The 24,833-nt window shown below is 36.0% G+C and overlaps 1 protein-coding gene across 1 annotated transcript in view; it reads right to left on the bottom strand.

Moving 5' to 3' along the window:
• enpp2l (ectonucleotide pyrophosphatase/phosphodiesterase 2-like) overlaps nt 1–24,833 on the bottom strand; it is a 72,010-nt gene that overhangs the window by 21,698 nt on the left and 25,479 nt on the right. Inside the window, exons 12-24 of the mRNA XM_059349773.1 lie at nt 24,399–24,507; nt 22,010–22,135; nt 21,892–21,923; nt 20,895–21,022; nt 20,230–20,308; nt 19,899–19,986; nt 19,109–19,281; nt 18,961–19,021; nt 17,762–17,901; nt 15,400–15,541; nt 12,847–12,924; nt 8,624–8,756; nt 7,128–7,281 (exon numbers count right to left, since the gene is read on the bottom strand). Coding sequence (XP_059205756.1) covers nt 7,128–7,281; nt 8,624–8,756; nt 12,847–12,924; nt 15,400–15,541; nt 17,762–17,901; nt 18,961–19,021; nt 19,109–19,281; nt 19,899–19,986; nt 20,230–20,308; nt 20,895–21,022; nt 21,892–21,923; nt 22,010–22,135; nt 24,399–24,507 — 1,443 coding nt within the window. The remainder of the gene's footprint in view (nt 1–7,127; nt 7,282–8,623; nt 8,757–12,846; nt 12,925–15,399; nt 15,542–17,761; nt 17,902–18,960; nt 19,022–19,108; nt 19,282–19,898; nt 19,987–20,229; nt 20,309–20,894; nt 21,023–21,891; nt 21,924–22,009; nt 22,136–24,398; nt 24,508–24,833) is intronic.

Raw genomic sequence — 24,833 nt, 5'->3', positions numbered from 1 at the left:
AAATAAATACCTCTTTAACTAACTACTACAGTAAAATCCTTCATTTGCAAGAATGCATGAATAATAATTGTATTAAAGAACATATTCTGATATAACAGCCACACAGGTGATGTTTATGCATGAAGTAGTTTTAATTCTGAACTGGTAACATCCAGACACAAGGACGCGTCTCTCAGAGCTGTTTTTTCTTTCTCTCATCAGTTTGAACCGTTCTGTGACATTTCATGACATTATAAAAGGTTCTGCATTTGAAATGTCATCCAAGTTGCAAGAAGATACAGGACCTTTTATATTTATTTACTGAAGTAAAAGTCTTAATGTTTCTCTGTCACTATTGACCTCTGACCTCTGGGTCTTTTTCAGAGGAATAGTTCAACCCGTGGAGCTTCATTATGATGCAAACACAGTAAAAACATGTTAATATAAATCTTTTTAAAGCTAGAAATGGGTAAAGGGTGAGCTTTTTGGGTTTTTCTGATGAGACTGTAAGGGTCAGTGATTCAAGTCAGTGGTTTTTTTGGTATTAGGTAACTTTCCCGGGGATCAGAGACACCGCACCAGTGTTTTTTCTTGAGTTCTATTTACAGGGCTGACGCATAGAGACAGACAATCACACTCATTCACAGAGTCACCAATTAAACCTAAGGGCATGTTTTTGGACTGTGGGAGGAAGCTGAAGTACCCGCTGAGAGCAGGCAAACACTTCTCAGCTCACAGACCTGTTTGTCCCGCTGCTTGTATATATATATATATATATATATATATATATATATATACCGTATTTTCCGGACTATAAGTCGCAGTTTTTTTCATAGTTTGGCCGGGGGTGCGACTTATACTCTGGAGCGACTTATGTGTGAAATTATCAACACATTATTACCGGTATATCATTTCACATGTTATTTTCACACTAAACCGCCAGAGGGCGCTCTAGGCCGAGTATGAGGATGAGTCTGACGTAAGCGACGTAGAAGAAGAAGCGCCGCATCTTCTACCTCCGGAGTTAGCGGAGTTGTTTAAAAGTGACACCGAGGATGAAGATTTCATTGGATTTTAGTTATTTGGAGTGACACGGATGGTTTGGTAAACTTCTTAGCATGTTATTTATGCTATAGTTATCTGAATAACTCTTAATATGTTATGTTAACATACCAGGCACGTAAGCATACCGTACAATTATTCAGCCTGTTGTTGCCTCTATTCTATTTTAAATTGCCTTTCAAGATGACATGTCTGTTCTTGGTGTTGGATTTTATCAAATAAATTTCCCCCAAAAATGCGACTTATACTCCAGTGCGACTTATATATGTTTTTTCCTTCTTTATTATGCATTTTATGGCTGGTGCGACTTGTACTCCGGAGCGACTTATAGTCCGGAAAATACGGTATTAAAAAAAATGCATATCATGATATTGGCAACATTCCTACTTCTTGATGTAGTGGCGTAAGGCTAACATAAGCTAACAGTTAAAGTTGTTTTAATCACAAAAAACAACCTACTCTCTGTCGCTAAACACATGCAGCTTTCAAAATAAGAGCACAGTGTGTTAACAGAATCCACCATTGAACTTACAAGAAGACTGTCAAAATAAGATGATTTAAATAAAACATACAAGAACCTTTATTCTCCTTTACAAAATGTCATTAAAATATGCCCCTGGAACCCCTAAATGGTTATTTTTATTATTTTCTCATACATTTTTTTTTTAATTTGGCAACTGTTGAGATTTGCACTTCACACTACATTTAAGATTTTTATTTATTTATACAGACTAAAAAAATTAATATGTCATAATATGTCATTCTGACATTTTTCTGCAGTGTGCTGGAGAACAACTCAGACCTGCAGACTGTTGTTTTATTCCCTTTAATCACTTTTTTTGGTCATTTTGTGTCTTTTTTTGGTCATTTTGTGTCTTTTATAAATAATGTGTCTTTTTTGTTACTAAAAAAGACACAAAATGACCAAAAAAAGACACAAAACCTAAAAAAAAGACACAAAATGACCAAACAAAGACACAAAATTACTAAAAAAAAAAGACGCAAAATGACAGAGAAAAAACTACATTACTTAAAAAAGACACAACATGACCAAAAAAGACACAAAATGACTGAAAAAAAACACTAAATTAGTTAAAAAATGACCAAAAAAGACACAAAATTATTTGAAAAAAAAGACACAAAATGACTGAAGTAAAAATTATCAGAAAATAGTAGAATTCCTAGAAAAATGGTCAAAATGACCAGAAAAAGTCAAAATTACACAAAAAAGGTCAAAATTACAAGAAAATATTAGAAATACTAGAAGAAAAATTTTCTTTATCTTTTTAAGTATTTCCTAATATCGTCAAGAATATCGTTATCGAATCAAAAATAGCCTGAAATATCGTGATATTCTTTAAGGGCCATATTGCCCACCCCTAATATATATATATATATATGTGTATATATATATATATATATATATATATATATATACATATATATATATATATATATATATATATATATATATATATATAAAAGCCCTAACCCTAAGCCTGGTTAGGATCCTTCAGTGTTCATGGTTCAGGAGGTTTCTTCTTCCTTCTCTCCAAAACAAAGCGTCCTGCTGATTAAAACCAGTGAAAACACTGAAAGAAGCAGCTCGAAGCAGCTGCAAACCTTCAGGATGTTTTTTACATGTCGCTGAAGTATTTACAGAGGTCTCAAACGGGCCTAGTGATTTATAAATAAATAAAAACACAGAATAACATGTTTACAATCTATGATTCTTTGAGGCTGTTGATGTGAAGCTCTTTTCTCTTCCAGATGTCCGATAACAAAAATACTTCTTCCAGTTAAACGAAGGGTTAAAATAAGAGATAAAAAAACAACCAAAATAGTGACTTATGACCAGCACAAAGGAGATATTAGGACTCTGACAGGTTTGTCTGAGATATTTAGATTTTTTAACTCTCTGAGGTCTGATAAAGCACATAATATTTACTGTACTCATGTTTGGTATTTGGTCTTTTCTTAGCACAACTTCAGCATGATCTGACTAACTCACTTTATTAACCCTTTGGAGTTTAGGGAGATTTGAAGTGTTTTGACTATTTTTCATTCTGTCTGTATAAACGACTTGAAAATTGTTGGTATCATTTTTTTCAACATAACCTCACCTGATTATTATTTTGACATTTTGACTTACTGGATCGACATTTTGAACACATAAAAACACACAAAAACACTCACAAAAAAATACAAAAACCACACACTCAAAGAAAACATAAAACACACAAGAAAAATGACAAAAAACATACATAAAAAACACATAAAAACACAAAAAATACACAAAAACTGACTAAAAGAACAGAAAACACAAAAAGTACACAAAAACACACTAAAAACACAAAAAATACACAAAAACACACGGACAAAATACAAAAAACACACACAAAAACACGTAAAAACACAAAAAATACACAAAAATGACTAAAAAAACAGAAAAAATACAAAAAATACAAAAACACACTAAAAACACAAAAAATACACAGAAAAATCTGAAAAAACACATGAAAACAAACAAAAATCACACAAAAACTGACTAAAAGAACAGAAAACACAAAAAGTACACAAAAACACACTAAAAACACAAAAAATACACAAAATGACTTTAAAAAAACAGAAAAAAACAAAAAATACAAAAACACACTAAAAACACAAAAAATACACAAAAAAATCAGAAAAAACACATGAAAACAAACAATAATCACACAAAAACATGAAGCACAAATTTGCATTAAAATGCTGAATGCACACTGCAAAATTCAATAAAATCTCTGTAAAAACTTCAGTAAATCATGTAACACTTGGTCGAGGTGGTTTTTACCTTTGCTGAAAAGAGTTGATGCATTAAATTAAACATGGAAACTTCAGAGTTGAGCTGAGAGCAGGAAACGTTTCTACGTTGTGACGTCCGGAGCGTTCGTGGAATCCAGACGGTTACGGCCTGATATTTACATAAACACCAGGAAACATCTGATATCTGGGGCATTTCTCAATCCCGTCTCATGTGACTGTTATCAACATCTGCACAGAAACACAATGACGAATGGTAATAACAGCCACAGTGAGTCACAGTGGATTCCCTCAACATGTCAAACATCAGAATATGAAAAGTTGACCAAAGGAGACACATTAAATCCTCTCAGCTCTCACAATCTCACAATCACTGACTCATACTGGCACCAGGCTGACATTTTTCTGCAGTGTGCTGGAGAACAACTCAGACCTGCAGACTGTTGTTTTATTCCACTTAATCACTTTTTTTTGGTCATTTTGTGTCTTTTTTTGGTCATTTTGTGTCTTTTAGAAATAATGTTGTCTTTTTTAGTAATTTTGTGTCTTTTTTAGTAATTTTGTGTCTTTCTTGGTCATTTTGTGTCTTTTATAAATAATGTGTCTTTTTTAGTAATTTTGTGTCTTTTTTGGTAATTTTGTGTCTTTTTTTGTCATTTTGTGTCCTTTTTTGGTCATTTTTGTCGCACCGTGGTGAGGTCTTGGGTTTTTTATGTTTGGTCTTGTCACTGCTTTTATTTTGAAAAGTAACTCTCCTCTCGTTTCAGATCACCTGCCCCTCCCTGTGTGTGTCACCTGCCTGAGTGTCTCCCCTAATTACCAACTGTGTTCACCTGGTGCTCCTTCCCTCATGTGTTAATAGTCTGTGTCTCTCTTGTCCTGTGCCAGTGTGTCGTTTTTTGTCTCGCCAGCATTTCCACAGTTCTTGTCATCGCCACAGTCATCTGCCTTGCTTCGTTTTCAAGTTTGTTCTCCTCGTAAGAGTGATATTCTTTTGTAATTTTTCACAGCTTAGCTGCTCCCTTAGTTTGTTAGTTGTTTAGATTGCCTTTTGTTTTTCCTCCTTAAGAGTGATTTTGAGTTATTTAGTTTTTGCCCTTAGATTGTTCCTCCATTTTACGGAGTGATTTTTAGTTTAGTCTTTTTCCCTGTTTAGGTTTTTCCTCCCTTTTGGAGCGCCTTTTGTTTATTAGTATTTTAGTTTGTCCCTTTTTCTCCCTTTCCCTTGTCTAGTTATTTGTTCATTACCCCATAGGATAGTTTGCCCTGAGTTTCCTATCCTGAGGATAGTCAGGAGTTTTGTGTTTTTCCCTCTTTGTAGGGATTATTATTGTTAGGTCCTTTAGACTGTTAATGTTTATAGCCTTTTTGTTTCCTCTGTTCGGGGAGTTCCTCTTGCTGACTAAGTACCTAAATAAAGTGCTTTTGACATACTCTGATATATCTCTGCGTCTGAGTCCTGCTTCGAGCCCGGCCTGACAATTTTGTGTCTTTTATAAATGTGTCTTTTTTTAGTAATTTTGTGTCTCTTTTTTTTTTTTTTTTTTAAATGTCTTTTTTGGTAATTCTGTGTATTTTTTTTGGTCATTTTGTGTCCTTTTTTTTTCAGTCATTTAATGTCTTTTTTAATTCATGACGAATCGTAATGACGAATGGTAATAACAGCCACAGTGAGTCACAGTGGATTTCCTCCACCTGTCAAACTTCAGAATATGAAAAGTTGACCAAAGAAGGCACATTAAATCCTCTCAGCTCTCACAATCTCACAATCACTGACTCATACTGGCACCAGGCTGACATTTTTCTGCAGTGTGCTGGAGAACAACTCAGACCTGCAGACTTTTTATTGCTCCTGAGAGTTCACAGACTCTTCCACTCCAGATGGAGAGGGGTTGAGGGATTTGTTTGTTTCCAGCCTTTTATTTTGGCTCTGAGAGGAAATAAAACAAGTGTATTCTCTTCACAGATAGTAAAAGTAATTTGAGGAGCCTCCGTGAGCTGCTGGTAAATATTGCGTGCATGTTTGGACGTATGCTGCAAATATGTACACAGTTTGGCCTTATTCTTTAAACTGTATCTCCATTTAAAGGGAGAACCATTAGACTTGGCAAACAGAAAAGCCTTCACAGTTTATATGTCACGATGAGATGTGAGTTGATATATTTGTCTTTGTTTACAGCAAAAGAAAATAGCCTTACATAAGTCACAGTGTGTGACATCATCGCCAGAGTGTAGAGGGAGAGAAAAAACTGTCAAAAAATAAATTTGAAAACTGCGCTCCAGGCTGCAAATTCCACTCTACAGAAATAATTTATACATAGAAACGTAGGAAAATTAGTCTTCTCCCTCACAATCCTCTGGTAAAGCTGTCAGAGTTATAGTTTGGGCGTAGGACGCACAGATGATCCACCAACACCACCAACAGCCTCATTGGCTCCCATATTAAAAACGCAGGAAGATTTATGTAGAAAAGCATATTTAACAGTTTTTCAGATCGCTCTAACAAAGCTATTTCTTCATTTGTCTTCACAAAAAACATATGTAGACGTTCAGGAAGAACTCAGGACGCTCAAAGTGAAGTCGGATCAATGATAGGTATTATGGTTTTACCAAAAATGCTTTTTCTTTGTCTGTCCATCTCTGGCTGCTGTCACTGTTCAGGAACATTCCACAGCTGTTAATTCTGTTGGTTGACTGCAAAGCCTTTGATGCTTCGATGTAATTACAGATACACACACACACACACACATGCACGCATAAGCGCGCGCACTCCTCCAGATATACATGTTTCACACACACACACACACACACACACACACATTTTGAGGTTAAAGGTCATAGGTTGCTGTATAAATAAATACTTGAAAATGAATGCTTGTTGTAGGTGTGCTCCTTGTATATTATATAGTATAACATTACTAGTATTAATTGTTATAAATCTCTGAAGAATCTCATCATAGTGTACACACACCGGCAGTAGCCCCCGTGGCCCTTTCACTATTTACCCAGAGGAAATTTTCTGGTTTTGTGTCTGTTGTTGAGTCTTTTTTAGTTATTTTGTGTATTTTTTTGGTCATTTTGTGTCTTTTTTGTGTCTGCTTTGTTTTTATGTGTGACTGTGATGAAGAAGCTGCTTTGGCTCTTGTGGAGACTCCCGAGGGTTAAACTCCCGGTGTGTCCCCTCTGCTCCTCTTACTGTACCACTGACAGTCTGATCTGAGTGGATGCAGCGTCAGGTGGTGAAGCTGAGGCGGCGGCGCCCCCTGCTGGACGTTTCTACTCACATTGCAGGCCTCGCTGTTGTCGGCTCTGTGTGGCAGGAGGAAGGAGAAGACGTTGAGTGCTCCGTCACACTCCTCCACCGTCTGGTTCAGCTCCTGGCAGCTGGTCACCACCGTGTAGAAGTGGGAGGGGACGGGCGGAGCGGCAGCCGACAACCTGGACAGAGGAGGAGGGACGCTACATTACTAGAGGAAAACCTCACAGGGAAAAGATCTGCAACAATCTACAAAACACAGACAAGATATTTATAGCTCCAACTGGGAGTAGAAACTTTGGAAATGCTGCTCCCTAGTGGAGACACTGGCCCATTTACTGTTCAGACAGAAAGGACTTTACTATTCATGTTTGTAAGAAATGTTTCCAGATATATATCCAGAACTCCATATGTTTTATACCAGGGGTCTCAAACTCTAATTACCTGGGGGCTGCTGGAGGCAGTATCAAAATGACCAAAAAAATACACAAAATGACTTAAAAATACACAAAATGATCGAAAAAACACTAAATGACCAAAAAAGACACAAAAATACTAAAAAAGACACAAAATGACTGAAAAAACACAAAATTACTTAAGACACAAAATGACCAAAAAAACACACAAAACTACAAAAAAAAGAAACAAAACTACTAAAAAAAGACACAAAATGACCAAAAAAAGACACAAAACTACAAAAAAAGAAACAAAACTACTAAAAAAAGACACAAAATGACCAAAAAAACACACAAAATTACTAAAAAGAGACACAAAATGACTGAAAAAACACTAAATTACTTTAAAAATGACCAAAAAAGACACAAAATTACTAAAAAAGACACAAAATGACCAAAAAAGACACAAAATTACTAAAAAAAGACACAAAATGACCAAACAAAGACACAAAATTACTAAAAAAAGACGCAAAATGACCAAAAAAGACACAAAATGACTGAAAAAAACACTAAATTAGTTAAAAAATGACCAAAAAAGACACAAAATTGTTTGAAAAAAAGACACAAAATGACTGAAGTAAAAATGATCATAAAATAGTAGAATGCCTAGAAAAATGGTCAAAATGACCAGAAAAAGTCAAAATTACACAAAAAAGGTCAAAATTACAAGAAAATATTAGAAATACTAGAAAAAAATCAAAATTACCAGAAAGTAGAAATTGCCAAAAAAAAGGTCAAAATTACCAGAAAAAAAAGTAGAATTACTATGGAAAAAAAATCTAAATTACCAGGAAAAAATAAATTTTGTGTCAGGATATCGTGTGGGGAAGTTGTGAAACGCTGCATAGTTTGACTTTTTTTCTGTTTCATTCAGAAACATTATTATCAGTGAAGCTTGTTGTTTCTAAAGTTTGATAAAATTTTGTTGGTCAGTCTGTGGCTTTGACTCTCATTGTGGAGAATAAAAAGGCTGAAGTCAGATGAACACACTGAGAATTTTCTCTGATTGGACAAAACAATTGAGGGAACTGTTACTTATTATAGGAAGTGAAGCAGCTCTGGTTCTTACTCCTTTATCTTCTCCGTGGTGTCTCTGAGTCCGTCGTAGTTTAAATCAAAGATCGGTCCCGCCAGAACGTTGATCCCGTTGTTTTCCTCTGCGTAGCGCCTCAACAGCGTCCCCTGCAGGTAACTCCACAGTCCTGCAGACGGGAAGAAAGAGAAAAAAAAATCCGACAAGTGTGATAAATAAATACCTGTCAAGTATCCTGTTTTGGACGGGAAAGTCCCGTATTACAGAAATTACAAAAAAGGTCAAAATTACCGGAAATAGTAGAAATACTAGAAGAAGAAAAAATCTAAATGACCAGAAAATAGAAATTACAAAAAAAGGCAGAAATTACCAGAAAAAAGTGGAAATTTAAAAAAATAAATTCATTTTTGTGTCGTTTTTTGTCATTTTGTGTCTTTTAAAAGTAATTACTGTTTTTCTACCTTGATATGAAAGTTTAATGTGAGTTTTGTATGAATGGCACTTTACCGTGTTGTGTGTGGAAGGTCCCTATAATTACTTTTTTTTGGTAATTGTGTGTCTTTCTTATTGATTTTGTGTCTTTTTTGGTCATTTTGTGTATTTTTAAAATAATTTTGTGTCTTTTTTAAGTAATTTTATTTTTTTTCTGTCATTTTTTGTATTTTTTGGTTATTTTGTGTCTTTTTTTTTGGTAATTCTGTGTATTTTTTTGGTCATTTTGTTTCTTTTTTAAGTAATTTAGTTTTTTTCTGTCATGTTGTGTCTTTTTTTGTAATTCTGTGTCTTTTTTTGTCATTTTGTGTCTTTTTTTGGTCATTTTGATCCTGCCTCCAGCGGCCCCCAGGTAAGTTGAGTGTGACAGCCCTGGTTTATGGGATTGGACATAAAAATGAGTTCATAACTTTTTTTACACATCAGCAATTTCTGGGAAACCGGAGCTGAAAACTTCCCGGTATCAGTTTCCTCCCTCGTCCTGATGTCAGCAATCAGTCTCCTGGCCTTTATTAAGAAAAACTATAAATTCCCCAGAAGCACACTGTGTCCACAGAGCTGAATGATGTGTGTGTGTGTGTGTGTGTGATTGAGAGGGTCAGAGTGTGTGTTGTGTCCTGATAAGTCCTCCCTGTGTGCAGAAACAATGGGTATCAGGCCGTCCTGGCTCAGACCTGACATCACCACGTCTGTCCCTTTGACTCATGTGATAAGACGGATGGACAGGAAGAGACGAGGGACACATTCGTCTGATAACACCAGCAGCTCAACCCAGGGCCGGTTCTAGCCCATTGGCTGCCCTAGGCCATATTGAGATATTCATTCTGATATAGGTACACTATGTTATATGTATTATGCTGTACACTAATATTTGATACATGAACTACAAGCAAGGTAAAATTACCAGAAAAAAGTGGAAATTTAAAAAAATAAATTCATTTTTGTGTCGTTTTTTGTCATTTTGTGTCTTTTAAAAGTAATTACTGTTTTTCTACCTTGATATGAAAGTTTAATGTGAGTTTTGTATGAATGGCACTTTACCGTGTTGTGTGTGGAAGGTCCCTATAATTACTTTTTTTTGGTAATTGTGTGTCTTTCTTATTGATTTTGTGTCTTTTTTGGTCATTTTGTGTATTTTTAAAATAATTTTGTGTCTTTTTTAAGTAATTTTATTTTTTTTCTGTCACTTTTTGTATTTTTTGGTGATTTTGTGTCTTTGTTTTGGTAATTCTGTGTATTTTTTTGGTCATTTTGTTTCTTTTTTAAGTAATTTAGTTTTTTTCTGTCATGTTGTGTCTTTTTTTGTAATTTTTTTGTAATTTACCACAACAAAACCGACGTTACATCTTTTAAAAGAAAAAGGGCTTAGAATAGAATTTGTCAGCATTTTTTTTCATAAGCCTGACGTCTCCCAAGCATGCCACAACTTTCCACCTCATAGCACAATCACTACGTTTTCTCTGATTACTTTGAATGTTTACCTAGCTGGAAGGCTCGACAAATGTTAACTGATAAAACAAAAGAAAACTAGCTAGGGTATTTCTTAAAGTAGGTTGGCTTACAAGACTAACTCTAGGTTTTTAGTTTCCTTTAAAAAAACGATTTTGTTGCCTGTGAAAGACAGCTTGTGGATTAAGCTAGCAGGCTAAACGATAGCCCACTTCTAGAAATAGCTAATGCTAGCGGAGTAACGTTATGCAGTGATAGCTAGCTTCTAATGAAACGTCAACCATGAACAGTGAAAGAAAACACAATTTTAATTAAACTTTAGAACTAATGTCTGAGATGAACCAAAACAGTTTGGTCCTTTTCATTTTGCTAGTTGACCTTCTACGACCGTTAGCGTGATCTAGTTCTAGTGTTTTGTGACTTGCAACTGCATCGTCATGACGACTGACGACACCCATGCACGTATCATATTTTATATAATATAATATTACATTTTCATTTGAAATATGGGCTGGGGCATGTTCATTTAATTCAATGAGGGTTTTATTGCCCATGCTTTTTAAAAAATGTTTCGTTAATCAATGTTGTTAAAACAAAGATGTATGCTTAAGGGCGCCACAAGGGGGCGCCCCCTGCCAATTTGGCGCCCTAGGCAGCCGCCTTGGTGGCCTGTAGGAATAACCGGCCCTGGCTCAACCAGGCACAAATAACCTGAAATACTTGTGAAAGCACCTGAAAGTGCCACAAACCTCCCTACGGTGCTTCCTGTTGAAATCCACCTTAAAGGAACACTCCACCGTATTTTCATATTAAAACATGTTATTCGGGTAAGTAAGACGAGTTGATACAGACCTCTTGCGTCTCAATGCGTGCACTCAATCGCCCTGGCGCGCGGCGCCACTTGGCTAGCACTTAGCTAGCACTTAGCTTAGCCCAGTTCATTCATTAGGATCCAAACAGATGGACAGTTAGAAGCGACCAAACTCCTCCACGTTTTCCCTATTTAAATACAGCTACACAAGTAGTTAAACGACCAAGTATGGCGACACAAAATAAAACGTGGCGCTTTTCTAAGCGGATAAAAAGGAGAACTATAATGTATGGCGGAATAGCACTTGGGAGCACTTCGACTCGGCGCAGTAATATCATCACTCCTGACGGAAGTGAGAGGGAGCGGAAGTGATGATATTTTATCGTTATGTTTTATTTTGTGTCGCCATACTTGGTCGTTTAACTACTCGTGTAGCTGTATTTAAATAGGGAAAACGTGGAGGAGTTTGGTCGCTTCTAACTGTCCATCTGTTTGGATCCTAATGAATGAACTGGGCTAAGCTAAGTGCTAGCCAAGTGGCCCCGCGCGCCAGGGCGATTGAGTGCACGCATTGAGACGCAAGAGGTCTGTATCAACTCGTCTTACTTACCCGAATAACATGTTTTAATATGAAAAAACGGTGGAGTGTTCCTTTAAAACATGTTTAAATACCATGTTGGTGGAAATAAAATGTGCTTGTTTGATGTTTAAAGCAGTTTCTGGAGTTCAGAGGTGATTCTGGACGTCACATACTATTCATTTTGTTTTATTTTCTATTCACACCTCACTGTAAATAATCGCTGTGAAATCTCCAGTTATTTACTGTATTATTCACAGTTCATCACTGTGTTTGATTTTTACACTATAGTGCTGTATGATTTACAATAAAAATCTGTCATTTTTACAAAATTATAGTGGTCAAAACATGACTGTAGAAAAAAAAACACAGTAGACAGTATGAAAAGTAAAGCAGACTACTGTATTTTTCCATTTTTATCCTAATTTTGATCAGAATCAGTCCTATATGCTGTTTCAATAATTAACTTAAAGTAGAGTTTTTTGTACAAAACACAGAATGGAAATCGATTGTAAAACAGTAAATGTATTAATATTATTACTTGCAATTACTAGTTATTTCTATAAAAAATAATGATGAAATTATTATCAAATTAACAGCATTGTTTACTGTGCCGTATCGCCATATACAGTACCATTAAAAATCACAATGTTTAACTGTGATTATTGTGTGAATAATTACAGTGAATAATTACAACTGTGAATTATTACAGTAAACAAATCAGTACTGTAAACACAACTAAAAAATCAGTGTTTGATTGTTTTTTTTATTTTACAGTAAAGAAACCAGTACTGTAAATAAAAATACAGTCAGTTACTTGTTAATTGCTGCCAATAAGTTTCTGTAGAAATCAGAGTAAAGTCTTTACAGTGTTCTTTTGTTAACGTCTTCCACTAGAATGAAGCAGCTAACTTGTGTTGTGTGACTCACTCTTGAAGGCCGGGTACATGGGGACGATGTTGGTGATGAGAGAAGCGTCAAACCTGGACTCTGAGGACGAAGCCAGCTCTGTCAACAACAAATCACACAACAAAATTATAATATTAACTAGAAAATTTCCTCTGGGGAAATAGTGAAAGGGCCACAGGGGCTACAGCAAAAAAAGACACAAAATGACTAAAAAAAGACACAAAATAACTAAAAAAGACACAACAACAGACACAAAATTACCAAAAAAGACACAAAAAGACAAAAAAAAGACACAAAATTACCAAAAAAGACACAAAAAGACAAAAAAAAGACAAAATGAACAAAAAAGACACAAAATAACTAAAAAAAACACAACAACAGACACAAAACTAGAAAATGTCCTCTGGGTAAATAGTGAAAGGGCAACTACTGCCGGTGTGTGTACACTATGATGAGATTCTTCAGAGATTTAAAACAATTAATACTAGTAATGTTATGATACTATATAATATACAAGGAGCACACCTACAACAAGCATTCCTTTACAAGTATTTATTTATACAGCAACCTATGACCTTTAACCTCAAAATGTGTGTGTGTCTGTGTGTGTGTGTGTGTGTGTGTGTGTGTGAAGCACGTGTATCTGGAGGAGTGTGCGCGTTTACGCACGCGCGTGTGTGTAATCACATAAGTCACGTGTGTGTGCGTGCGTGTGTGTAAATAAAAAGGTATTGCATCAGTTTCGACATTGGCTTGATACTGAAAAAATTAAGAAACGCGTAGGATAATAATTGAAAATCTATAGTAATATATATATATTTGATATATATAATTGAATCAATAACTTTAATATTTAAACATCCACCCTTTTTTGTGTCTAACTAGGTGTAACGTCTTCTAGTTTTTTAAAAATATGCTCGTTTAGCATGTGGCTAAAACACAATTTAACTGCATTTGTTTTTAACAGGGCTCAAAAAAGTTTGTTTGTGGTCCTCATCTGAAATAAGTCATCTTTAATCAACAATAAGTAGGTCAAGCTTTATGCAACAACATATTTTGTATATATATTATATATGAGGTTTTTGTCATTGTTTTTCCTCCTTTGCTCTCCTCACGTTGTGCTGTATTTCTTCTCTTCATCTCTGTCTCCCTGTTCACCTCTGTCATATTGTTCGTGTGTTTTATATGTTTTGGACGGGTTGATGGCAAATTTCGAGGCAAAATAAAGGCTTCTGAAAATGACCTTCTATAGCAGGGGTTCCCAAAATGTGGTGCGTGGACCCCTGGGGGTGCACGAGATGGAAAATGTAACGGCTGTCTGATAATTACACAATTACATTTTTTCCCCCACACAATAAAGAAGTGCAAATAAACATTTCCTTTGCAAAATGTAAAATGAAAAACTGTAATATTAATTGATAAATAAATGCAGACTATTCATAATGCACTTCATCTTAAATTGAAGCGTAGAAGAAGTTATCTTCTTCCATGTTTTCCAGCTTGTGTTATGATGACGGGTTGTTTAGCTCCACGCTCATTTAAACTTGCTGCAATATTTGTTCAACGCGGCTCAAAATATTATAACATTTTCCCAACTTCTGTGCTTTCTGCCTCTGATCCTGAGCCTGTCATCATCCTCTTTGCTCTTAAAAGTGGAAACTTGCGCATAACTTTGTTGCATTATATTGAAACTGTGTTCAGGTTAATTCAAACGCGAAAGCTCATTGTTGTGATGGTGATTATTTAATTATGTGTGTTCTGGTCATTTGAGCTGATTAAACATGCCGCCTTTAATATGGCGGTACAAAAGCTTATTGCATTTTATTTTTTTTGGAGGTGTGGGGGATTGGGGGGGGGTCAACCCGGTTGGGACATAGAAGGGGGTGCATGGCTAAAAAACTTTGGGAAACGCTGCTCTATAGCAGTAGTTCTCAACCTTTTTGAGTCGCGACCCCCAATTTAACATGCATGTTGTCCGCGACCCCCACTCACTGAACAGAATCTCACACGCACAGTTCAGATCACCCAAAAAAGAAACAAAATGACAAAAAAGGAAACAAAATGACCAAAAAAGACACAAATTGACCACAAAATGATCAAAAAAGCCACAAAATGACCAAAAGAGACACAAAATGACTAAAAAAAGCCACAAAATTACCAAAAAAAGACACAAAATTACCAAAAAAAGGAAACAAAATGACCAAAAAAGACACAAATTGACCACAAAATAATCAAAGAAGACACAAAATGACAAAAACAAAACACATTAGATGACCAAAAAGACTAAAACACATGAACACTTTAACACAGTGGAGACAGAGCTGACTTCCAAAATCATTTGGCGACCCCCAGAAATCATCTCGCGACCCCAATTGGGGTCCCGACCCCAAGGTTGAGAATAGCTGCTCTATAGCATGTTCACAAGCTCTGCCTTTGTTGAGCTAATTTGTTGATAAGTGTGGATTCCATTATTATCAAGTCATCCTATTCTGTAATATATATATAAAGATATAAATAAATAAACATATAAATAAAGATATTTTAAACTGTGATTCATCAGATGAAGGTGTTTACCTGGAGGGAAGAGGAAGCCGGAGGTGAGCTGGTTGTTCTGGCTGTAGGTGGAGCAGCTCTGACTGTGATCAGCTGACACTCTGGAGTCCACTCGGATACACTTAGCTCCAGGAGAGACCTCCGGGACAGGAGTGATGTCCTCCTGGAGACAAAACACACAGAGATAACTTTATTTATAAAGTCTCATTTAAAGTAGCTCCACCTCGTTAACGTTTCTCTCTGTGAGGACACACTGTAAAACAGGTGTTTAGTCTAAAAACAAGATCAAACAGTAAATCTAAAGGTCTAAAACCAGATCAAACAGTAAATCTAAAGGTCTAAAACCAGATAAACAGTAAATCTAAAGGTCTAAAACCAGATCAAACAGTAAATCTAAAGGTCTAAAACCAGATCAAACAGTAAATCTAAAGGTCTAAAACCAGATAAACAGTAAATCTAAAGGTCTAAAACCAGATCAAACAGTAAATCTAAAGGTCTAAAACCAGATCAAACAGTAAATCTAAAGGTCTAAAACCAGATAAACAGTAAATCTAAAGGTCTAAAACCAGATCAAACAGTAAATCTAAAGGTCTAAAACCAGATCAATCAGTAAATCTAAAGGTCTAAAAACCAGATCAAACAGTAAATCTAAAGGTCTAAAACCAGATCAAACAGTAAATCTGAGGGAAATGATCTTGCTGCATGGACAGATAATTTACCTTGACAAGATTTATTAAATTCAGATTATTAAATCTAGAAATAAGCATGTTGAACACTTAAAATAAGACATTAACTCTTAAAACAAGATAAATGACAGAGTGCACTGCAAATTATTTGTTTCTTACCAAGATAAAAAAAAACTTTTTGCGTCTTTTTTTTGGTGTGTTTTTTTTGTTTGTTTTTTTGTGTCTTTTTTGTGATTTTACGTCTTTTGTTTCTTTTTTTTTATTATTTTGTGTCTTTTTTGTGTCTTTTTTTGTGTGTTTTGTGTCTTTTCTTGTCTTTTTATGTCTTTTTTGTGATGTTACGCCTTTTGTTTCTTTTATGGTCATTTTACATCTTTTTGTGTCTTTTTTTGGTCATTTTGTGTCATTTTACATCTTCTTTTGGTCACAAAATGACCAAAAAATTTACATAAGAGATCAAATTAAAGCTCCAAGCAGCGGTGAACTGGCCCGAGCAGAGGCTGGATAAAAACATATTATGTAAAATGCAAACATGCATTTAAAATCACAGAGACAAAAAGAGTATAGTGGCAATGAAACGGAGAAAATCAGGGTTTCTGGTGCCCGTTTGTGTTTCTGTGAGGCTATTCATGTATGATGCTGTGTATTCCTGTGTGTGTGTGTGTGTGTGAGCAGCTGCACCTTGTAAACCTGCAGCATGTTGATGTAAACATCAGACACACACACATGTCCAGTGTGAGACACACAGAGTGTGTGTGAGTGTGTGTTTGCTGGTTGCTGTTGGACACGTTGGTGTTTGTGTTGCTGCGTGTTTGTGTTGCTGCGTCATGTTCTGCTACAACACGCTCACTATGACCAGCCACATGTAATGAGTGTCATTAGACTTTTACAACCTGACACCCAGTTTAATCAGCAGGGAGACACCACAGCGCTGTTCTCAGGAGAAACTCGATGGTGCAATAACAGAACTTTCTGGGCTCACAGCACGAACAGTTTCTAAACTTAATCCATGCGGCTTCCAAGCTGCTTTTATTTATTTTACTGCTTTAAAAATCTGCCAATGAATGAAGTCACATTTATGCAGCCTAGTAAAAGTAAAACAACTTAGAACAGTCCAAAGATCAAACCTTGAACTAAATAAATTAATAAACATGCAGACAAATAAATAATTTAGGGGATGCATGACTATGTTCTGCTAAGTTTTATGTCCTAAAAAACCTGATTTTCATGAAGTGATCGAAAGGAGAGAAATGAATATTAATACAAAGACTAAAGTTTGCTTTGGAATACCAATTGCAGAAATGTAAAGTGTGTTTGACTTTGATTATTAAAAATATGATACATCAGGGGTGTATCATATTTACATAGACACAACATTAATTAAAAAAAGACACAAAATGACCAAAAAAGACACAAAATGGCAAAAAACGACACAAAATGACAAAAAAAAGACACAAAATGACCCAAAACAGACAAAAAATAACCAAAAAACGGCACAAAATTATAAAAAAAAGACACAAAATGACCAAAAAAAGTAATTAAAGGGACCTTCCACACACAACACGGTAAAGTGCCATTCATATAAAGCTCACATTAAACTTTCATATCAAGGTGGGGGCCACAAAATATCATCACGAGGGCCACAATTGGCCCGCGGGCCGCCAGTTTGAGACCCATGTAAAAGATGTAATGTGTACCTGTCGAGGCAGCGTGTACGAGGTCCAGAGAGGCATGGCCAGCTCTTTGCTGTAGCCGCTGATGAACTCCACGTGATGAAGCAAACTGTACTGAGTGTCAAACATCACAGCTGGACGACCAAACGGGAGGTGGGTATTATCTGAAAAACACACAAACACACACAGTTATCCCATTTAAGGCGGGAAAGCATTACCGCATATCTCCCATTAAAACCTGTTGGGGCGCTGTTGTGTTATTCTACCATTAAAGCCGGGAAAGAGGATTCGTCGTGTTGTAGTATTTGTAGTTTTTTCCACCTATTTTCGGTCTCTTGGCCAATGAAATGCATCAGAATACAAGAGCCACTATATTAACCCTTTGATGCACAACATATTGACCCCCCTTCTAATGCACAACATGGGTCAAAAATGCATTAAATTCATTTCCCATGTTATTTAATGCTATTCAACTTATTTTATGATTGAATATTCCAAGTATTATTTAAATATCTTGTTTTTGATAACAACAAATCATTATTTTCATTTTGCCTCTCATACTTTATGAAGAAAAAAGTTTTTGTATTATTACATAGCTAACTACTTGGCTAGGTAGCTTGCTAAGCTAACTACTTAGCCAAGAATCTAGCTTAGTAGTTAGCTTAGCAAGCTACTTAGCTAAATACTTAGCCTAGAAGTTAGTTAAGTAGTTAGCTTAGCAAGCTACTTAGCTAAATACTTAGCCTAGAGGTTAGCTAAGTAGTTAGCTTAGCAAGCTACTTAGCTAAATACTTAGCCTAGAAGTTAGTTAAGTAGTTAGCTTAGCAAGTTACTTAGCTAAATACTTAGCCAAGGAGTTAGCTAAGTAGTTAGCTTAGCTCGCTACTTAGCTAAATACTTAGCCAAGCAGTTAGCTAAGTAGTTAGTTTAGCAAGCTACTTAGCCAACTACTTAGCCAAGAAGTTAGCTAAGTAGTTAGCTTAGCAAGCTACTTAGCTAAATAGAAGGGTAGTGACACAAAAAGGGATTTTATTCAAAAATGAATAAAGGAAAACACATGAAAATATGATGATCAAAAACATACTAATTGAGGAAAACCTGGAATACTGAACAATGGAAATCATTGATTGCAAAGATATAAAACATAAAAACTCTGTTGGGTGACTTGGGGTGGGACACTGATATTGACCCTTGAAAAGAGACAAAGTGAGACAGAAACCTACTGTAGCTGTAGCTTCCGTCTGATGGAGGACTGAAGGCTTCGATCATCTCCTCCACTTTGTTCTGGAACACAAACAAGGTGTGAAAAGGCTCTTTTCACGTCTTTCTGCCCCCTAATAACAGATGAAATATATGAATATTGGCTCTGACCTCGTCGTCACAGCTGCAGCCCAGGTCGTGGCTCACGGTGGCGTCGGGGTCGGACGCCGCTGACGGCGCCGCCACTTCCTCCGCCATGCTCGGCTGGAACGGAGGATCCTTCAGCATTTCATTCAGGCTGCCGTACGTCCCGTTGTTAGGAGCCGGCTTCAGCCCCAACAAGTCTGAGATGGAAAGAGAGAAAGAAAGAGAGAAAGACAGAGAGAGAGGAAGACAGAAAGGTCAGTTTGTTGATGTGACAATTTTTACATATCAGACACAAAATGACCAAAAAAGACACAAAATGACAAAAAATGATGCAAAAAGACGCAAAAAGACAAAAAATGACAAAAAAGACACAAAATGACCAAAAAGACACAAAATGACCAAAAAAAGACACAAAATAACTAAAAAAGACGCAAAAAGACACAAATGAGAAGACAGAATAACCAAAAAATAAAACACAGAAGACACAAAATGACAAAAAAGACACAAAATGACCAAAAAAAGACAAAAAATAACTAAAAAAGACAAAAAAAGACACAAAATGACCATAAAAGACAAAAAAAGACACAAAATGACCAGAAAAGACACAAAATGAGAAGACAGAAGAAACAAAATGACAAAAAAGACACACATGACTAAAAAATACACAAAAAAAGACACAAAAAAGACATGAAAAGGATTCAAAAACGTCCCAACTAGCCCTGTAAGACTCCATAGAGTTAACCCACTTTGGATAAAAGCGTCTGATAAATGACATTGTAGAATTGTAGAATTGTAGAATAAAAAGATATCTCACCACACATGACGTTGTATAATTCTATATTTTCAAACTCTGGTACTTTTTTCTGGAACTTGAAGCTCGGTCCATGACCCATGAATATGGTCTGTGTGAAGAAAACAAGACATTCAGCTCACATTAAACCCAGAATACCATAAAGCTGCATTTACATTAATGTAGCATCTGCTTTTATGCCTGTAAAAATCAGAGCACGTATCTTAAAGAGAGTTTGGAATGCAATACTGTAACTCCAGAGATTATTATAGTATACAGTTATAATACATCATGCAAGAATCTATAATACAGGATAGAAAAATAGGAATAAAGACATTTAAAAACGGCATATTACCCTCATGCTGGTTATCTTGTTGTCAAAACCATGATCTCCAAAGAAACCACATCGACTCCTCAACTTTTCTGGCATTTTCCTGAAACAAAAAAATATATAATAAAAAAAAAAAAAGACACAAAATGACCAAAAAAGCCCAAAAATTACAAAAAAGACACAAAATTACCAAAAAAAGACACAAAATTATTTTAAAAAGACACAAAGTGACACAAAAAAAAGACACAAAATTACTAAAAAAAAAAAAAAAAAAGGACACAAAATTATTTAAAAAAGACACAAAATTACCAAAAAAGAAACAACATTTTTTTTTTTTAAAACACAATTATTTAAAAAAGACACAAAATTACAAAAAAAAAGACACAAAATTACCAAAAAAAAGTAATTAAAGGGACCTTCCACAAACTTTCATATCAAGGTGGGGGCCACAAAATATCGTTTATATATGTTTTCAATCAAATGATTCTTTCAATCCACCCTTTAATTAAAAAAAAGTCCAAAGTTAGTAAAGTCTGTCACTGCTAGGGTCTTAAATATCAAGTTTCATGGACTCAGAAGTTGCCATGCTGGGTTTATTTATTTATTTTTAACTTTATCTAGATATGGCAGCAAGTTCCCATTAACCCACTAAATATCACTAAATCCTTTATCATGAATGTGTTTTGAACCTGGCGATGTGCCACTTCCTCTCCATCAGCAGGTGGACGTCCTCGATCCTGCGGTTGTTGGCGTAGTGGAGCCTCTTGGGTAAATGTTGCTTCAGGTACGGCTTGAAGTGCTGAGTCGGCATTTTACACTGAAACCACAAGAGAAATCACAATCAGAAATACTTCATTTGGTAAGCGGTTCTGTATAAGAATAGAAAAACAAGGACTTCTGTGAACAAATACAGGTGAAAGCACTCTATAATAAATATATAATGTGCCAGTCTTAAGTTAATAAAGATATTTCTGTCATATTATATGTGTGTTTTTATACGTTTGGACGGGTTGATGGCTAATTTCATTGTACTAGTACTTGTTGCTCTGTGCAATGAAAATAAAGGAAAATCTGATCTGATATGTACTAATTTGAAATATAAAATGTAGAATAATTTGGAGTAAAATAAAACAGAGATATTTACAATAAGATAGAAATATGGGGTAACACTTTACAATAACCATCATTTATAAGTGGTAAACAGATAGTTTATTAATGTTTAATCATAATTTATAAACCGTATATAGGCCACTTAGAATGGTAAATGCATAATTTATTAATGTTTAACTAACTAAATCATTTATAAATGACAAATCAATGCTATATTAATGTAAGTTTATAGTTACTTTACCATTAACAAACAATTAAATTATAGTTAATAGTTTATTAATAGTGTTAGTTGCACTCATTTTAACATTTTTAACACCGTATTTAGTATGTTAATGATTTTGAAATAATTCATATACCTTTAAAGATTAAACACTTTGTAAATGGCTAATAATTTGGTGTATAAACCATCTATAAACATCACTTAGTTGGTTATTGTAAAGTGTTACCAAATATGGAAATATCAGTACAAATATGTATATATTTAACAACACTGCAACAAATTGAAATTGCATTATTGCACATTTTTCATATAGAAATTCCAGATTAAACAGATAAATATGATGATGTCATACTTACAGTGAGGTTTGCAACCACAACTTTTGGGTCATCTGGAAGAGAAAACATCAAGTTTATTATACGTATTTATGTTGTATTGATAAGAATTGTATTGTTGACACAGTTGTTGTCTTCTTACAGGTGGTGGATTTGGGGTCTCGGGGTCGTATTCGGCCCAGCGAGCCGGGGATCAGCGTGATCTCGTCGATGTTGAGCGGGTAGCTGCTGAGGAACTCTGTACGGTCACAGTGAGCCTCCTCCATACCTGAGAGACAAAGAGACAAAGAGACAAAGAGACAAAGAGACAGCTTCCTGTTAGCTCATCACACTGTAAAGGAAGGAATCTGTCCCTAAGAGTGGTGCAATCCAGCCAGACGGTGGCGCTATAACAATTAACTTTTTGGTCTGTAACTCAGTCCCAGAAACAAATTTCCAAATGAATAAGGGTGTTTCCACGACAGCCCAATACCCAGAATGAGGCGGTCTCACTCGCCAAAATAAGTAAGTAAATAAGTCATCTGAATACGAGCCGTCCTGAAGGTCTTTTCTCTGGACTTTTTTCCTCCCTGTAGAAGAGCAGGGTCGTTTTTCTCCCCTGAAAACAGCCTGGTTGCTGATTGGATAGAACACTAAGCAGGATGTGACGTAGTACTCAACACCACAACAACATGCGCCATTTGTAAAAGCCGATGAAGCAGTGTTGCCAACTTAGCGACTTTGTTGCTATATTGAGCAACTTTTCAGACCCTCTTAGAGACTTTTTTTTTTAAAAGCAACTAGCGACAAATCCAGCAACTTTTTCTGGTGTTATTGGAGACTTTTGAAGACTTGTTCTTACTCTTCTTCAGGCGGCTCGTTAACCCCTTAGTTTCCAGTCTGCAAATTGTTAGCAAACAGGCTAACAGTTAGCTCTGTAGCAGTACAGTGTGTATGTGCTAACAGGCTAACAGTTAGCTCTGTAGCAGTACAGTGTGTATGTGCTAACAGGCTAACAGTTAGCTCTGTAGCAGTACAGTGCGTATGTGCTAACAGGCTAACAGTTAGCTCTGTAGCAGTACAGTGCGTATGTACTAACAGGCTAACAGTTAGCTCTGTAGCAGTACAGTGTGTATGTGCTAACAGGCTAACAGTTAGCTCTGTAGCAGTACAGTGTGTATGTGCTAACAGGCTAACAGTTAGCTCTGTAGCAGTACAGTGTGTATGTGCTAACAGGCTAACAGTTAGCTCTGTAGCAGTACAGTGTGTATGTGCTAACAGGCTAACAGTTAGCTCTGTAGCAGTACAGTGTGTATGTGCTAACAGGCTAACAGTTAGCTCTGTAGCAGTACAGTGTGTATGTACTAACAGGCTAACAGTTAGCTCTGTAGCAGTACAGTGTGTATGTGCTAACAGGCTAACAGTTAGCTCTGTAGCAGTGCAGTGTGTATGTGCTAACAGGCTAACAGTTAGCTCTGTAGCAGTACAGTGTGTATGTGCTAACAGGCTAACAGTTAGCTCTGTAGCAGTACAGTGTGTATGTGCTAACAGGCTAACAGTTAGCTCTGTAGCAGTACAGTGTGTATGTGCTGCTGCTGCAGGAGGTGTTCACTTAGCGATCTCTGTTTGTTTACAACAAGCACCAGACACTCTGTGCACAGTTAGTGATGCCGGTTAATTCACCATCACGATGTTTATGATCAGTTTTGCACAGTTAGCGACGGCGGCCACAGTTGCGTCTCCCGTGTTTAATCCGTCACCTCCAGAGTCTCTAAATCCCTCTGGAGGCCTTGTTGTCATGGAGACACGCAGAGTGAGCGACATTAGAGAGGGCGTGGCCTGAGACTTTCCCGGTGGACACTCTTCCCCCTAAAGGAAACACGGCTAATCTTTCCATACAAGATGTCCTGACTGTTCCAGAGGCTGGAAGCTAAGGGGGCCAGAGCGTTGGCAGTCAGGGCCCCGAGGCTCTGGAACAACCTGGTCGGCTGAGTCAGTGATCTCTTTTAAGTCTCTTCTTAAAACATACTTTTATCGGAGAGCCTTTTCTGATTTTATCTGAACTTTAACTTCCCTTGAACTGTCTTTTAATTGCACAGAATTATGTAATTTTCTAACATACGTTGGTTTTCAACTTGTCTTTGTAAAGCACTTTGTAATATCTGTTTTGAAAAGTGCTCTATAAATAAAGATTATTATCATTATTACAAGCACTTCTATTTGCAGCCAGATCAATTTTAAACCATTTTGAATTGTGTCCAAATAAATTTTTTGTCCAATTTAGAGCAATAGTAAGCACAACATCTCTGGACCAAGCTGAAGAAAGTTCCTTTTTTATTTTTGATGCTCCATACAATTTTGTTGTATCTCGTCATATCTCCTGAACACTTTGTGCCTTTGTACCACATTTAGTATGTGTGGATATGATGTCTCACAGTGACATTTGGCCAATAGGTGGGGCAGTAGCAGCATCATCTAACTATAAAGGAATCTTTCTCTGTCTGTGTCTGACTGTCCTTCACATGTCTCCCCAGAGTCCCCAGCGGTCGTACCGTGATCTCCTACGATGATGACGTTGATGCAGCGATGCAGGTTCATTTGTTTCAGACCGTTCATCAGCTGGCCGATGATGTTATCGATCTCCCTCAGAGGGTTATCCAGCTGCAGACGGAAAACACAAAAGACACAAAATTACAAAAAAGACACAAAATTACTTAAAAAAGACACAAAATGACCAAAAAATACAAAATGACAAAAAAGATACGCAATTACTAAAAAAGACAAACTTATTTTAAAAAGACACAAAATTACCAAAAAAAGAAACAAAATTATTAAAAAAAGACATAAAATTACCCTAAAAGACACAAAATTACCAAAAAAGACACAAAATTACAAAAAAGACACAAAATTACTTAAAAAAGACACAAAATGACCAAAAAATACACAAAATGACAAAAAAGATACGCAATTACTAAAAAAGACAAACT

Source organism: Centropristis striata, chromosome 14 (assembly GCF_030273125.1).
Source record: "Centropristis striata isolate RG_2023a ecotype Rhode Island chromosome 14, C.striata_1.0, whole genome shotgun sequence".
In the NCBI taxonomy this organism is placed as follows: domain Eukaryota; kingdom Metazoa; phylum Chordata; class Actinopteri; order Perciformes; family Serranidae; genus Centropristis; species Centropristis striata.
Note: the sequence above shows the minus strand (reverse complement) of the source record. Positions and strands in the feature narration are given on the sequence as shown.